At 35.4% G+C, this 12672-nt stretch overlaps 1 protein-coding gene across 1 annotated transcript in view; it reads right to left on the minus strand.

Moving 5' to 3' along the window:
* Positions 1-1203: 1203 nt before the first annotated feature.
* The window catches only part of Klhl14 (kelch like family member 14), a 96180-nt gene continuing 84711 nt past the window's right edge, over positions 1204-12672 (minus strand). The window contains exons 6-9 of the mRNA XM_046428416.2: positions 9351-9541; positions 9109-9267; positions 5585-5742; positions 1204-3339 (exon numbers count right to left, since the gene is read on the minus strand). Of these exons, the coding sequence (XP_046284372.1) occupies positions 3199-3339; positions 5585-5742; positions 9109-9267; positions 9351-9541 (649 nt within the window). The 3' untranslated portion in view covers positions 1204-3198. The remainder of the gene's footprint in view (positions 3340-5584; positions 5743-9108; positions 9268-9350; positions 9542-12672) is intronic.

A 12672-nucleotide genomic window follows, 5' to 3' on the forward strand; every position in this document is an offset into this window, starting at 1 on the left:
TTGGAATATATGCATATTGATGATGATGACAACTTGTTAAGTGATGTAAGTATCAAACAGCTGGAAAAATAAACATTTAGCTAAATAGGGGACAACAAAGGCAGACACTAATTTTAAGCCCACAGATGCAGTTTAAGTAATTAAAAAAATCTGGACATTATGTCTTTGTTCAAATTTTGCCCAACTTTAGACATATTCTTAGAATATTTTTTTTCCTCCTTAGTATATTTCCCCTTCCTACTTCCCATTTTTCATATGTTAAATAATTGAATATAAGATTTGAGATATATTGTCTATCTTTGGATTTAAACTAGGTGGTTTCTTGAGATTGGACAAAGGAAAAACACGTTTCCTTACGTGCTCATGATGTCTGGCCAGCACTCAAGTTCTGGGGATTTCATGGTGTTTGAAAGCAGCCCTGTAGCAGCTGGACGCTGGCTCAGAAGATGGCTGTGGAGGCTGCCTTTGAGACTGGCCTCTTTCTGGTGTGTTACACTAGGATGGAGAGGAGATCCAGTGCAAAAGGAAAGAAACCTCATCAATCTTGCTTTTGTGGAATAGAAGGGAGGATCTAACAGTTCTTTGAGTTTAATCATCAGTACCGAGAACATCAATGTAACTTCTGGGAGGCATCAGAGTAAATTCTTCCTAGCTTGTGGACTTTGGTACTGGCTACTGACCCTGCAGAGCTCTTTGCCTAGAGGGCTATTCAGTTGATACATTTTACCACAGGTTTTGATCTTTCCAGAATCTCATATATGTATTATATGTATTGCAAAACTTCTTTGTCAGATTTTTAAAAAGAAAATCGAATCAAATACTATGTATTTAGATGATTGATTTGAGTAAATATGTGATTGACTTATTCATTAGAAAGTATGAAGATTTTTAAATATACATGCTACTTATAATAACGTCTATAAATATTTAGTTTTTAGATCTTATTGAAATGCTCATGTAGTAGAAAAATAAGATTTAACTCATATGATTTTTAACTCAGAACATTTTTCCAGAAGCATTTCATAGGTTTTAGCATTGTCCATACTGCATATATTTACTTATTGTGAGAAAGTAGAATTAACTTGTGAAGCATATATGCAGAGTAAAAACATTTAGACATTTAGGTATTCCAAATCTTCAAACAATTCAATGTTGAGATTTATACGTTGTGCTTTGTGAATAGAAATATTACAGACAGTTGAATTAGTACATAAAGTTTTTATTTAAAGTTTTCCCCTTCCAAGCAAGCTTCATTTACACATTCTAATACTGTACAAAATTTACATTCTCTGTGATTTATTTAATCTTTTTTTTTTTACTTTCTAGTAGTTTATATCTTTCTGAATCCAGAAAGTTTGACTTATAGTTCTCATAAATGCTTTTTATTTATTTTGGCTAGAAATAAAAAATAAAATGAAGTCTAAGGAAAGCAAATATTATTGTATAAACTGTGACTTTAGGAAGAAATGATGACAGTTGACAATAAAAGGTTCTGAAACAGACCTTGTTCTGTTCATGATGTCAGCTGGGAGTTTCCTACAAAATACCGTGACTTTTCTTCCTTTCTATATATTCATATGTTTTTAAGAAAAAAAGAAATAAAAAGTTGATTGCACTGGAGATATATATATATATATATATATATATATATGTATATTTATATATATATTTTTACAACTGATCCTTTGGATCTGAACATACAAATAAATACAAAAACAAAGAAGATTGCACTTTACTGTAGAAACGGCATTGGATTCCAGTATCCCCATCCATCTTGACACACTTGGCAATGAAAACTTATCACCAAGGCGTTTTTAATCTGGCTTCCCCTTATTGTTTTGAATGTAACATTTTTTTTTGGAGGATTCAATATCTCTGGGTGATTAAAAAAATATTTTAAGCTCTTATTTACTCCTAACAGTTGTTGATCAAGCTCAGGAGAGCTTGAAAGTCAAATTTGTGTTCCTACCAGTTTTGTTCTTTTGATTGGCCACGCTGAGACTACGTCATGCTCCCCTGACCTCTGCTCCTAAATTACCCATGCTCCTAAGGACAAGTAGCAACTGCTTGCTGGACTGAGTTCAGGAATCTCTGGTGCTAACCAAAAATGATGAGGCAGGGAATAATGAGATGAAGTCCAGGGTCTACATCCAGCTGCAGGTGAGGAGGGAAGAGTATTCTGTCAGAGACTATATATAACCTGGTAAGTTTCGTGTTTTAGGAACAAAGATAATTGGGATTGTCCTTGAAAGAAATTATTTTTTTCTTTTCATCCCTGAATTCCTAAAAGCAATCTCTTAGTTTTGATCATAGATTAAGTCTGGGTCAGATGTGTTATCCAACAGAATCTATGAAATAGTGTATGACTGAATTTGTCAGTCCTATCTTTGGAGGCAAATAGCATGTGTGCTTACTGCTTAAACACTAAAAAGAGAGAGAGAAAGAAAGAAAGCATAAGCCTCCATGAACTTCAGAGTGACATAGTATGTTTTAATTTCCAGATAGAATTCAGGACATGGGAATTAGGACTCTGGCTATCCTAGAACCTGCAGGGCAGAAAGCAACTCCTGAAAGACCCAACAACTTAACTCTTCCATGAGGTACTATAAGGGCAGAAGGTACATGAAATGAGGATGTATAGAAACAAAAATGCCCCTATTTAATCTTCTATGGTTTTCAGTAACTGTGTTGCTTATGGAGTCTGTGAAGTAGCCAAAGGTTAGGAATACAGAATCAAGTGGGAATTTCTGTAATGCAGTGTTAAGTATTTTGGTGGGTCAAATTCTGAATTATTCATGTACAAAATATCCCCAAAACTTCAACATCGATCACATGCAGGTAGAGTACAATGCACAATACTGATCTCAGGTCTCTCTGGGGCCAGTCTTCTGTATTTTATCTTTCTCCCTTTGAAAGTTAAGATCCATGTGAGGAGTTTCTGTAAAGCTGGGACAAATTAAAACCAGTCTGAAATGGAAGAGTCCATCACCACAGGAAGTCGGATACGATCTGAGTTGCAGACACAGTATCTGTTCCATAACAGGTCTCTTTCTTTTGTAGTTACTTGTAAATCATCAGAAACCAAAGGTGGGTTTCAGCAGTTGTATCATGAGAAATGCACAGTTCCTATTAGGATAGTGACGTCACCTGTCACTGCTTCCTGGGATGTGATGCTGTTCCTTCCAGAGTTTCCTGGGGCTATTTGTTGTAGGGTACACAGGCAGGCAAGATTACTGTCGCACAGGCAGGGCCTGCCAGGGGTTCTGCTACATCTCCTTCAAGTTCTGTCCAGGTTCCCTTCTCAGGACAATAGCATATTGTTGATGACTTGTAGGCCCCCTGTAATGGCAAAGTAGGCAGCATTTGGGAAAGAGTTCTGAGAAGTGCAGCAGCAGTCTTATCTATCACATTTATGCTGGAAAGAAAAGATTTATTCTCTGCTCTTGCTCAAAAACTCCAAAGAAAAACTGAAGACTAAACTCTTTTATTCCAAGGGAAAACTTGAAACTGACATTTTAAAATCTTTTTTTTTTAAATTTTTTTGATGACTACTAAATAAATACCTAGTATTTCCTAGAGGCTTAAAAAAATCCCTTAAAATAATTGTATAGAAATTGAAGTTATCCAGTTGGTTTAAATTAAAGGGGAAAAAAAAGGACAAAGTCATTTTCATATTCAAATAAATGAAGTAAATTGGATTTTAGATTGCTACTTTGGTGAATAAGAGCCAGCATTGAAAATCAGTTTAAAGTAAACTGGAAATGAAGACTTGCTGACTTCTTTACACATTGATTTATTTATTTTCAAGAGGCCGCATGAGAAATAAAAAATGTCTTTAATTTTGTTTCCTTTGTTAAATTTAGGGGCTAGTGCTTGTGTAACATTTTCTTCTCCAAATCAAAGCGGCTTTGCTTTTATCACAAACAAAATACCCAATCAACCTAATAATCATTTTCTGACAGCTTACTCCTGGTGCCTGCTTCCAAACATATGTACTTTTGCAGCTAACAATTTGCAAAAGCAAACAAGTACATGTATGCAAATCTAGTTATATATATCAATACATTCTTGCTTTCATATAACAAATAATTTATTAAAGCTCTCCACAACTTTGTATCAAAATCTTATTTGATGAAAAAAAAAAAGAAAACTAATATTATTAAACTGCCAAATTGCTCTTATAAAACCAATATGGATAAATAAGAAAATATAAAAATGACTCATTTTTTAAGTGAATATGTGTAGGCCACTAGACCTGATGTGTCTCTTGATGTGGTATAATTTGCATTATCAAGTCATCTCCTCAGGTGTTCTTGTCAAAAAAGAAAAAAAGAAAGAGGAAGGGGAAGGAGACAGAATGGGAGGAGGAAGAGGCAGGAGAAGGAGAAGGAAAAGAAGTCTGAACTTAATTAAGCCCTGCCTCTGAGTTCTGGTCAATAGGAAATATGTAGATGAAGAGCGATTTTGAATGATACCACAAGGAAGTTATGAGCTAATTCCAGGATGTAGAATATTCTCTGATAATTGATCCTATTTTGTCAATGAGTCCACCGCATGAAACCGAAAGTGGGCCAGAGGTGATGTTTTACATTGCAAGAGATCTATGAGACAAAATAACCAAACAGGAGTGAGACCTGTTGGAACCTGATTTGAACTTGCATCTTTTTTTCCAAGTCAACAGGGGAAATTTGAATATGGACTGAATATAAAGGAATTATTGTTATTTTTCTGGGTGTAAATGAATGTGAATGATTTTTTTTTTAAATAAGAACTGAGAGCTGGGGTTGTAGCTCAATGGTAGAGTATTTGCCTAGCATTGTGTGAGGTACTGGGTTAGATTCTCAGCACCACATATAAATAAAGAAAATGAATTTAAAAGACATTTAAAAATTAGAACTGAGGTATTTAGGGTAAAACAATATGTCTAAGATTTGCTTCAAAATTTTGCTTTTTGTGTTTGTTTTTGAGATAGGATCTCACTAAGTTGCTGAGGCTGGCCTTGAACTTGTGATCCTCCTGCCTCAGCTTCCTGAGTCACTGGGATTACAAGGCATGCCTAGCTTGCTTCAAATCTCTTCAGTCAAAATTCGTAAAAAGGGGGATCACTGAAGCAAGTTGGAAAAATAAAAAGATTTTTGATGTTGGATAAGGAGTTAATGGCAATCCATAATTTCAAGTTTTGTGTATGTTTGGAAATTTTTATGATATAGAGGGAAAAGTGAAAAGCAAACTACCCCTCCTAGTAGATGGATATTAAAAAATTAATTTTCATGCCTCACTGGTCAGGAACTCTCCTATTCATTTCAGCAGAACATTTGTAAAATTGCTTCATTTTGACCCTTGGTGGACAACCAGAATCACAAAAACATGGGGATAAAGAGAACCAGAAACCTAGCACAGGTCATGAAGCAGTTGACTAAACAGCAAGCCAATTCCACAGTATCTATGCTAATTCTAACTACTTAGAGTAACTTACTGCTTGTACATCAACATGATGTTCTTAAAAAGATACATGTATGGATGATGACACATCTGAAGGGAAACAGAAAAAGTGAGCACAGAAAGAAAGGAGAAGGACACATACCATACTCCAGCTGTAGCCTCCCACAAGGTAAATGCTGTCGTCAAGCACAGCACAGCCAGGACCACTTCGACCCTCCAAAATGGGAGTTTGGAGAATGTTCCACTGGTCTCCTTTTGGGTCATAGCATTCCACAAGCATTACATCAAGATGGGAGAAACCTAAGTGACATAGTAAAATGGAACGACAGAAGAATAAACTCTCAGGGGGCCCCATGTAAGTTTAGGACTTTAAAAAAAAAAAGGTCTAGAGTCAAGAAGTAGATAAGTGTGTCTTTGAAGACACAAATGTAGCAGTTTATTGGTGAACTTGGGAGACATGCCAGAAAGATCTAAAATATCCCAAACTCTGGGTAATTAAAGCAAGAATGCCAGAGCAGAGGTCATTAATAAAGATGGATTACGTAGAGGTAGACATTAATAAAATGTTTATTAAGTACATGTATGAAGACTTGAATTTGGTGTCAACATACTTTATATACAAACAGAGATACAAAAATTGTGGAATATATGTGTATTAAGAATTGTAATGCAAAAACAACAACAACAACAACAACAAAGTACATGTATAAAGGCAAAAAAAAAAAAAAAGAATAGTGTTACCTTAGATTAGGTGGAGGGAAGTGAAAGGAGGGGAGGGCAGGGGATAGTAAGATAGTAGAATGAAACAGACATTATTACTTTATGTATGTTTGTGACTGTATGACCAATGTGATTCTATAATATGTATAATCAGAAAAATGAGAAATTATATCCCATCTATGTATGATATATCAAAGAATATAAGTGCATTGTACTGTCATGTATAACTAATTAAAACAAATAAAAACTTTTAAAAACCCCATATTTTAAAAGGTGTAAGATAATAATTGAAGCAAGCATTTTCATAAAGTACTCATAATAGATTTGTTTTCTAAATAAAATCACTTTATACCCTCCATTCTATGAGATAGCCACTATCATTATTTTCATTTAACAAATAAAGGAATGGAGAGACAGAGAAAGTCAGTGACTTAGTGAGTCACAAGCCAGTGAGTAGATAGGATGATATTTGAAAGGTGAATGGGCTTCAGAGCTCAGATTCTTTTGGAATGTACTATATTGCTTATCTTAAATGGGTTTGAACTCTCTCAAAATATTTTCATTTGTTAAAAATACGTTGTAAATATGCATCTTTTACCTTTTTTAAAATAGTTTGTGTTGATAAATAGCCCTAATGTGAATGGCTTCTAACATCTCCCACAGATCAAGGTTTAGAGCACATCTGAGCACCCTGTATTGGTAAGATTCTCCTCCACTTCTGATAAGGATTCCCAATGGTGAGGGCAGTAACCAGGTTGCCAAGGACAATGTAAGTTCCTATATCTCCTGGAGCCCTGCCTTTAACTTAGGGGAGATACATGGTCACTTGGTAGATCGAATAAATTTTTTTCTCTAGTAAATGCATGCTACAAATATTTGCAAGCTGACACACTGCATCTATTAAATTAACCAACATACTGGATTCTTCAAAATAACTGAGAAGCAAATCAAAAGGAATGCTTTTCATTCTTGAAGAGGTAGACAGGTTATTTCAAGCTACTAGCTTTTTATATAAAATAAATCACACTGATGTTGGTATAAAAGAATAATGCACTCCCTGAAATTTTTGAGCGTTATACACTTAGAATGAGCACTTGGGAAAACTCCAGGTTCTAAAGTTCTAGAGGCATCATTTAAAGATATGTGTCCCTTTTCTGTGCCAAGTATATACATAAATATACACACTTGTACATACATATACATATATACACACATACATATACACATATACATCTATAGAAGAAAAATAATTTCCCTCTCCTTGATTATGTGTGTGTGTGTGTGTGTGTATAGATAGATACTTATCCCTTTTTTACAGACATGAGGCTAAGTTAACACACAACCAGGACTCAAACCTAGTCTTATAAGCAAAGTCCACACCCTGTCCTTGCCAGGACATCCCTGAGTTAACCTACTTTTGACATGTGTTTGTGCTGCTGCTCACTTAGGTTGTCATTAGCCAGTCTTTCTGTACAGATATAAGTTCAATTGCCAAAAGCCTCTAAAACATTTAGGTGATATCTTATGCAAAAGAATTTAGAAGGAATACATTTCAATGTAGAAAGCTACAAAGGTAACATGAAACATTGAGGTTAGAGAATGAAGTATGGATTGAAATGAAGGAGCACCAGCAAAAGTAATAAGGATAAACAACATAGAGATGCAGTAGTGAGCAGAATCCTCTCCCATTGGGAAGAGTATTAAGATCAACAGCAGGCAGACATTAGGGTGTTGGCATTTCTAACTGAACATGAACTTGGGAATAGCTGCATAAAAATTACACTTGTGCAATTTTAAAAATTACATTTAGGGGTAAATATGTAGGAGGGAAGACAGAAAAATATATATTTCTAATCTATTTTTAAGATGTATACACACACACACACACATATACACAAGGAATTTAATCCAGGGATGCTTAACCACTGAATCACATTCCCAGTCCTTTATTTTGAGACAGGGTCTTGCTAAGTTTCTTAGAGCCTCACTATATTGCTGAGGCTAGCCTCAAATTTGCAATCCTGCTGTCTCACTGGAATTATAGGTGTGTGCCAATATGTCTGGTTTGGATGCATATATTTTTGTAAAATAAATACATAGATATGCCTCAAGTCTTATAACCCATTTCCCATTGAGTTCCATTTCAAGGATCTTGGAATGTCAGAACTGGAGGTGATTTTAGAGCTCAATTAGACCAATTTCTTCATTTTTCAGGTGAGGAAAGTGAGGCACAAAGTAGATAGATCAGGAACATTTTAAACATCATAGATCTCTCTGCTTTTGGGTCAAATTCAGTGTTATATACATACATATAAAGTTATACATATGCATATGAACTACAAAAATTTGAAGTTACATATGAATCTGAGGGAGAAAAGAAGCCAAAAACATGGTTCTAAAAATACTGTTTTAGGATTTTTTTTAATTAAAAAAAGCAACTGAACTCGAGAATCATAGATGGTTTGATATTCAATACTTAAAATAAATAGTTCTAAATTTAGACATGAAATTCTACTAAATGTTTAAAGACAAAATCATGTATTAGCTTTGTGCAGCTATGACTAAAGTTCTTTATGATTGCTGCAAAAAACAATTTTCTGGGAAAAATTTCATTACTACACTTTGGTGATAAGGGATAATTTATTTCACTGGATTTGCTGTTATGACAAATCGTTTGTGCTTTTCAGTTATTAATGCTCCCCTTTTTTATTTTCTGTAGACACCATTACTCATTTCTTTAATGTGTATGGTAACTTAAAAATAATCCTATCTGCAGAAAAGCCAGAATAAGTGCTTGCTCAAGGGTACTGCTAATTTACACAGAGTATTTTTCTTTGGTCAACATGTTTTTTACTTGGTTAGCTATGATTATCTAACGAGAAACCCCCTTAGCAAGAAACATGAGTTGCAAATGTTATTGTGATTAAGAAAAAGAAAAAAAAACACCTTTCAAATGATTTCCTCCAATTGCATACAAGCGATCATTCATTACAGCCAAAGTGTGGATGGCGCGCTTTGTGTTCATATCTTGTTTTCGAGCCCAGACGTCCATTACGGGGTCATAGCAATATAGCCAGGGGACATATTCTCCATTGTGTACACCTCCTGTGAATTAAACGTATACATACAAGTCAGGGAAGTGTCTTTGAACTGAACTTCATTACAGAAAGAGGAGTGTGGTGACTTGCCTGAAATGTAGATTTTCCCATTGTGCACCGCTCCTGCATGAGCTGCCAGAGGCTGTGGCAAAGAGGACACATAACGCCATTCATTTGTGTCCAGGTTATAGCACTCCACGCTGGACAAGTAGCCGGTTTCATTTCTTCCACCAATAACGTACAAGTGTTTGTCTAACCGACATGCATAGAAACTGGCTCTTCTGCAGTGAAAAATAAGAATGCACCGTAAATCAAAAAAAGAACAGTGAATTGTTACCTGTGAGATAGGGTGAGGACCACTCATGAGAAGGAGGTACATCATGCTTCAGAAACACCTGCAAACCTGTAAACATTACACTTCCACCTTCTAAATCTGTGACTGGATGAAGTAATCATATGCACTAACCAGTCTGGTGAACATTTTTGATGTCAAAACAACAGTAGAGGAGAAATTCACTAACTCTTTCTTCTTTATATCTTGCTTTTTATACACTGTTAAACTGTTCATTAATGTTTGGGATATTTGGTACCTTGTACAGATATCACAGCTCAGTAAGACAAAGTGAAAAATGAGGTAGATAATGTAGCAATAATAAATTATCTTGACATTCACTTTCTTTATGGTCCTTCAAGGGTCATTGTTCCCAATTTATAAGAGAACTACATCATCAAAAATTTTCTTCAATTATCATTTTTTCTTTTTTTTCCCCTCCTAGTACTACTGAAAATAGAATAACTTTTTTGAACTTCATATAATGTTCAAATTTTGCTCTTATATAACCAATTATAGAAAGTTCATCTAAGTAGCTTTTGGTATTGATTCTCTCAGATACTGCTTCAGTCTCTTTCAAAGAGAGGCTATCAATGATATTTTCTTGCAATACCATCCAAGGCAAGAGATGAAAGCTATGTTCAAAGGATCGGAGACCAGGTGGCCAGTTCTGAGGTAGGCCATAATTTAGGAGTGAGACCTGAATTAGAATCTTAATGGAAGAAATAGGAAAGAGTGAAGCACAAGGTATGTCCAAGGAATATGACATAAGACTCATGACTAATAAAATATAAGAGGTGAAGGAGAATAAAGGTTCAAAGAGGACTCAAAAAAATGACTAGGATGAAACTTTAAGCATGCCCATGATCTTTTCTTTCTTTTTTTTGGCGGGGGGTGGGTACTGGGGATTGAACTCAGGGGCACTCAACAACTGAGCAACATCCCAGCCCTATTCTGTATTTTTTAGAGACAGGGTCTCACTGAGTTGCTTAGTATCTTGCTTTTGCTGAGGCTGGCTTTGAACTTGCCATCCTCTTGTCTCAGCCTCCCAAGCTCCTGGGATTAGGGACATGTGCCACTGTGTCCCGCTTTTACTAGTGCTTTTGCCATTTCAAGTTAACATGTTTTATTGAAAAGAATGACACCTGTCTCAAATAGTCTGTTCTAAAGTGACATATTTCTTTGCACCATCAACACAGGGTAGGTCAATATACTTCTTCCACATGGTCCAATGACAGAATTTAGAACTTCTGAAATAATATATTTATTTATTTCAGCAGTGGACTATCTTTAAATAATTTGGACCAGGTGGGCTGTAAAGTGGTAATGGTGAATTTTAGGTGGTACTGGTCTGGAAAATAAAGTGCCGATCAGTCATTACAAAAGTGAAAGCCCCCTATTTAATTGAATTTAGATGGTGAAGAATAAGCGAAGGATCCCTTTGCTAAGGTAAACTCCTTTTATCTAGTCTAAATGTTAATTTTCTTGCTTTTTTCCTGACCTGGTTCCTTCCTGTTTTGACACTGAGTCAGCCTTCAGAAGATGTTCTTTTTTTAGTCAAATCATTCTTAATGTGATGATCCCTGAGTACTCCTAAGCTCTAGCCACACAGTGTCAGTGTTAGGAACTAAAGGGGGAAGAATTAGTGGATTTCACTTCCTAACTTAAAGAGCAATTTTATGTAGAAATTCCACTAGCAAAAAAATTGTCTTTGACTTATTCTCTTGCATGCCCAAAGTGAGAATTCTTAAGACACATTATAGACTGTTAATGGTCTATCAGCAACTACTGTGAATATTTGCTTGAGCCTAAAATTTTACCAGGCCAGATCTCTCTTGGGAATGCTCCTTCCCCTCCATCCCATATGAAGAGCACACTTGATTTAGACTATTTTTGTTTGTTTGTTTGCATTGCGGAAAAGTAAGTTCAAGGTCATTAATGATTCTTTTAGTGGCATCCCACAATTTGTATTTCAGATTGTTTATTTCTTATGTCTCTCTCTTCTCCTTGTCCCCACTGCCATAAAGAAATATTCAATGTTTCTGAGATTCATTTAGAAAGACTAACAAATAACTTCTACAAAGATACTTTAAACCCTACTTATTTGACATATCTTTCTGAGTCCTTGCTGACCTTTGAGATGGTCAGTTTATATCCAGAGCATGAGACTGAATTACTATAACTTTATCCCAGCTTGAGTTGTTGATGTCCATCATCAGGTAAAAAAAACAACAGATTTTTCAAACACAATATTGTCTCCTGTGGTTTCTCATAAGACTCTTAGAACTTTAACTTTGGAAGCATTTTTGATGTATTAACTTCTGGCCTCTCACTTCCTTTGTGAAATAAAAGCTCCGTTCTTCAAACAGCTTTTTCTTTTTCTGATCTTTTAAACTAGCTAGGGGGTAAGATGCCATAAGAATAATACTTAAAATGTCTATTTCATTGAAAAAATTGAAGTGATCAAAGCATTTCTGTTGATCCAAATTTTCAGTCTTGCCCTTTCCTTCTTACTGCAGAATCAGATTCTAAAATCTAAGACCAAAACAATTCCTCAGCCTTACATTTAAATTTGTATTTTCATCCGATGATTTGGCAGTCAATTCACACTGGCAGGCACGAGATGCATGAGCTGCCCACGGTGAAGTCAGCCTGCAGGCTGTGTGCCCAATTCCTTCTGAACTGGGAGAAGACTCAGCAGTTTTATTACCAAAGCTTTGGGACCTCTGATTAGGCAAGATATCCTAGTAATCTATCCACCCAGCTCTGAAAGAATGAGGTACCCTGGAGGTGGTTCACAACATGTTTCTGTTATTCTCAATCAGTTTGGTAATTTCTCAGCATAACAATTTCTCAGTAGTTTGGTAGTATAATGAAAGAGGTGGCAGAGACTTCTGGTTTGATTCATAATCTACATATTATAAAATAAACTCAAGTAAATGTTTCAATAGACTTTTCTGATCTGAAGAGTGTCTCGTATACTTATGATTATTTTTCTTCAACGTTTAATCACCAATTAGTCCACTGATGTTTCCTGCTGTTTGAAATGGGAGCCTGGCAATGACAGGAAAATTTCCTTTG

This window comes from Marmota monax, unplaced genomic scaffold, assembly GCF_021218885.2.
Source record: "Marmota monax isolate L192 unplaced genomic scaffold, Marmota_monax_Labrador192_F-V1.1 WCK01_AAM20220418_F8-fsc00031, whole genome shotgun sequence".
NCBI classification, from domain to species: Eukaryota; Metazoa; Chordata; class Mammalia; order Rodentia; family Sciuridae; genus Marmota; species Marmota monax.